Genomic DNA, 3,296 nt, shown 5'->3' with positions numbered 1-3,296 from the left:
GCACTGTCCGAAGTTGCCCAGTGTGCTAATACGCCGGAAGAGGAAGCGGATGATAAATACAATCGCCAAAACGCACGGGTCGCTTTGAATAGAGGTAGCAGCGGGGCCGGATCGATTTTGGAAACAGTACAAGAAGCTGGCGCTTTACTAGAGCCACCAGTTCCCGGTAACCGGGAGGAGAATGTGGAAGAATCTGCCCCATTTGTTGCAAAAACTGGTGTGGAAAGTGGAAGCGATAGCGGTGGGAACAGGGGCAAACCGAGGATATCGCCTGCTAACGCAAGACCGGGGGATATTATTTCAAAGCGCTCATTTAGTTCACTGAGTTCAACTCGAGGGAAGCTTGGCGACACCCCTGCGAGAAATATGATTATTGAGGCAGAAACAGTTAGCTCTATACCACAAGTATCTCTAGGTGGTGGTGCAGGTGAGCGTAGCGCTGCCGTGAGAACGGATACTAGTGGTAGCGTCAGGTTGAAAGCGAGCGACGAAACTATTCGACCGAAAAAGGAAAAAAAGAAACCGGTCCGCCGGCCAACAGCACTTCCTGCTGGTACAGGTTTGTGACAGCCCGTATTCAATCGAGTATCAATTTCTGCCTTTTTAACTGACCATAATTTTTGCACAGTTTCGTCCAAGGCCGATATATTTGAGGCCAAAGTTGCTAGCGCTGTGGATGAGGCAGATTCTTCAGATTCTGCGGAAACATTTATATACGAATCAAACCCTCCGGACTCCCGCCCTGCTCATCCACTTCGATATCATTCACGAACCCCCAGTTCTACCTCAATGGCTAGCCAAGCTGATCAATACGGAGTTCGGCCCCGATTAGGCCTGAGGGACCACACCGTTACTGGAAAGAGAAGTATGAAGTTTACAAATGCCGGGTATGGGGCGCTAGATGGCAATGGAGACCAGTCTAGTGGAAGGGGGAATGGAAGACCCAACGGACATATCCATACGACGCGGCATTCCCACATCGGCCGACATGGGAGAAGTGGTCACCCATCAGTCCTCGATCAGTCCCCATTTCTTGTTTCCCAGAGTCAGAAGCCATCGAGACATAGCTTCATCAACGGGAGTAAACAAAGCCGTGGGTCTCATAGCTATCGTATGACTGGCAACCCTAAAAAGAATGGCGATACATATGGTTATGATTTCGATGGCGAAGGTGCCGATGATGAACGAACGCCGCTTGTTGGGTCTGTTCGTGTGACCCGCTCCCGTCACGCCCGCCGTCCCAACAGTGCAAGTCTTCGTCAGATGGAGTATATGGAGCAACGACAAAGAAGCTGGCTGCCACGACATGGGCTTTGTATTCTTCTCTTGATTTTCCTATTCCTCCTGGCTGGAGGAGCGACAACGGCTGTGGTTGGGTTGATGAAACCGCTTACGGGCGTGCACGTCAAGAAGATCCGGAACGTTTTAGCCTCGGAACAACAGATTATGTTTGGCCTCGAGGTTCAAGCGATCAACTCCAATCTCATGACGCTTACAGTCAATAATATGGATGTTAATATATTTGCAAAGAGCAGATACCTTGGCAGCGAGTCACTCCTGCACGGTTCTGTTTCTCATCCACATATGGTTGTTCCACGGACGAAAGATAGTAGAACACGGGCCCGCTTGACTAGTGCGGTAAAGCAGAATGCTGCATCGATAAGCGATACTACACACGCTACCGGTGGCATTGACAGAGGCACAGATCCTATCTTCGCGGATCCGCCCGAAGACCCTGTTGGAGACCCACAGACTATGCTCCTCGGCCGCATTTTCCATTTCGATTCTCCTCTTACCTTCGAATCTTCGCCATGGAGGCACGATCCATCGTCCTCAATCGGGGAAGTAAGGCTTGCAAAGCCGGGAAACAAAACCGAAGAAGGCGGAACTGCTCGTTGGGAACGAGTCTTGCAGAATCCCTTTGAACTGATCGTGCGCGGTGTCGTCAAGTACCAACTCCCGTTGACGTCACGCATGAGGTCTGCCTCGATCAATTCACAGATAACTGTAGTTCCCAATGATGACAGTGGGGGTGGAGACAATGGTGATGATAACAATGATGGAGCTGATAAAAAACCGCCAACGACACCGGGCCACCAAAATAACGACACGAGCGCCGAAACGTATCAATCCTGATCACCTGTGTTGCATTTCACACCCACCATGTACATGCGCCATTGAAACTGAGCCGCTTCATTACCAGTCTTATTTTTCCTCTCCAACTTGCCATTTGTTTGGTCTACCTTGAATCTTTCTCACACTTTTTTATTCTTTCCCCCCTTATCTTACTTCTTTTGTATACCCACGCATCGCGTTACATAGAATGTTCTTCCTTTCCTCATTCTTCTGTCCTTTAATCTTCTTGCCTTTTCTTTACTTGAACTTGTTTTTTTAGCGGTTATTCGGGAAATGTGCACAACAAAGCGCTGACGCTGCAAAGGAGCACACGTCAATACATAAAGTACGCAAGGATGGTGTTATTTATTACATGGGCTCCTTTCTGGTTTTCTTTCCTTCAGTTGTATTCCATTTCGTATTTTCCATTTTAACACACGATGAATGACGCACCGCACTGGCTAACCTACCATGACCACTATATAGACGGAAAACCGGATACTTCTTCCCGGGGATCTCTTCATTTTTTCCTTGTTTGAGGGGCACTCACATTTCCATGAGGAAGGCCTCTGTGTGTGACCCTCCCACTTCCTGACTACTTTTCCTTTGTCATACAGCTCCAGACGATGAAACCCACAACATCACACCACCACACCACCCCACAATCCTTCCATTTCCTCGAACTCGATGTATATACTAACTCACTTTTATTATCTTTCATATGTTCAAACTGCAATATCTTATATGTAGCCTTCTCTTCCCACTTTTGTTTAAAGATATCTGTCTATTTGTCTATATAATGAATGATGTGATGAGATAAATAAAATACACGAAAGAAGATATATACATCAGCATGTTAATTATTTTAATGGGAGGAGGGAGGGGGAGTTTGGGAGATTGACGGCAAAGAAAAGCAGGGAGATGATGACTATTCTATACATAGATATATATGTTGTCCATTAGATATGTATTACGAGATTTGCAGGGTAGCAAAAGAGAAACCACAACATATATGTATGATTCATAGATAGATATATGTGTTCTAATGACAATTTAAACAATCTAAAAATCATCATTGACAACCTTCTTTTCAAATTGAACACTGATTCGTTACATTTTTTTTTTTTTTGTGTGGCCAACTTCTTCTATTTCATAGATTTTTATTCATGGCATTCTGTGGG

General features: G+C 46.1%; 1 protein-coding gene across 1 annotated transcript; it reads left to right on the top strand.

Annotated features, from left to right (window-relative positions):
• Window positions 1–366: 366 nt before the first annotated feature.
• HCAG_07398 (predicted protein) lies at window positions 367–2,136 on the top strand (the record flags this gene model as incomplete). Its single annotated transcript, XM_001537926.1, has 2 exons — window positions 367–559; window positions 629–2,136. The coding sequence occupies 2 exons, from the start codon at window positions 367–369 to the stop codon at window positions 2,134–2,136; spliced, it is 1,701 nt and encodes a 566-aa protein (XP_001537976.1).
• Window positions 2,137–3,296: the final 1,160 nt, after the last annotated feature.

This window comes from Histoplasma capsulatum, genomic scaffold, assembly GCF_000149585.1.
Source record: "Histoplasma capsulatum NAm1 scaffold_8 genomic scaffold, whole genome shotgun sequence".
Lineage (NCBI taxonomy): Eukaryota > Fungi > Ascomycota > Eurotiomycetes > Onygenales > Ajellomycetaceae > Histoplasma > Histoplasma mississippiense.
The sequence above is the reverse complement of the archived record's forward strand: the minus strand, read 5'-3'. Positions and strand labels throughout refer to the sequence as shown.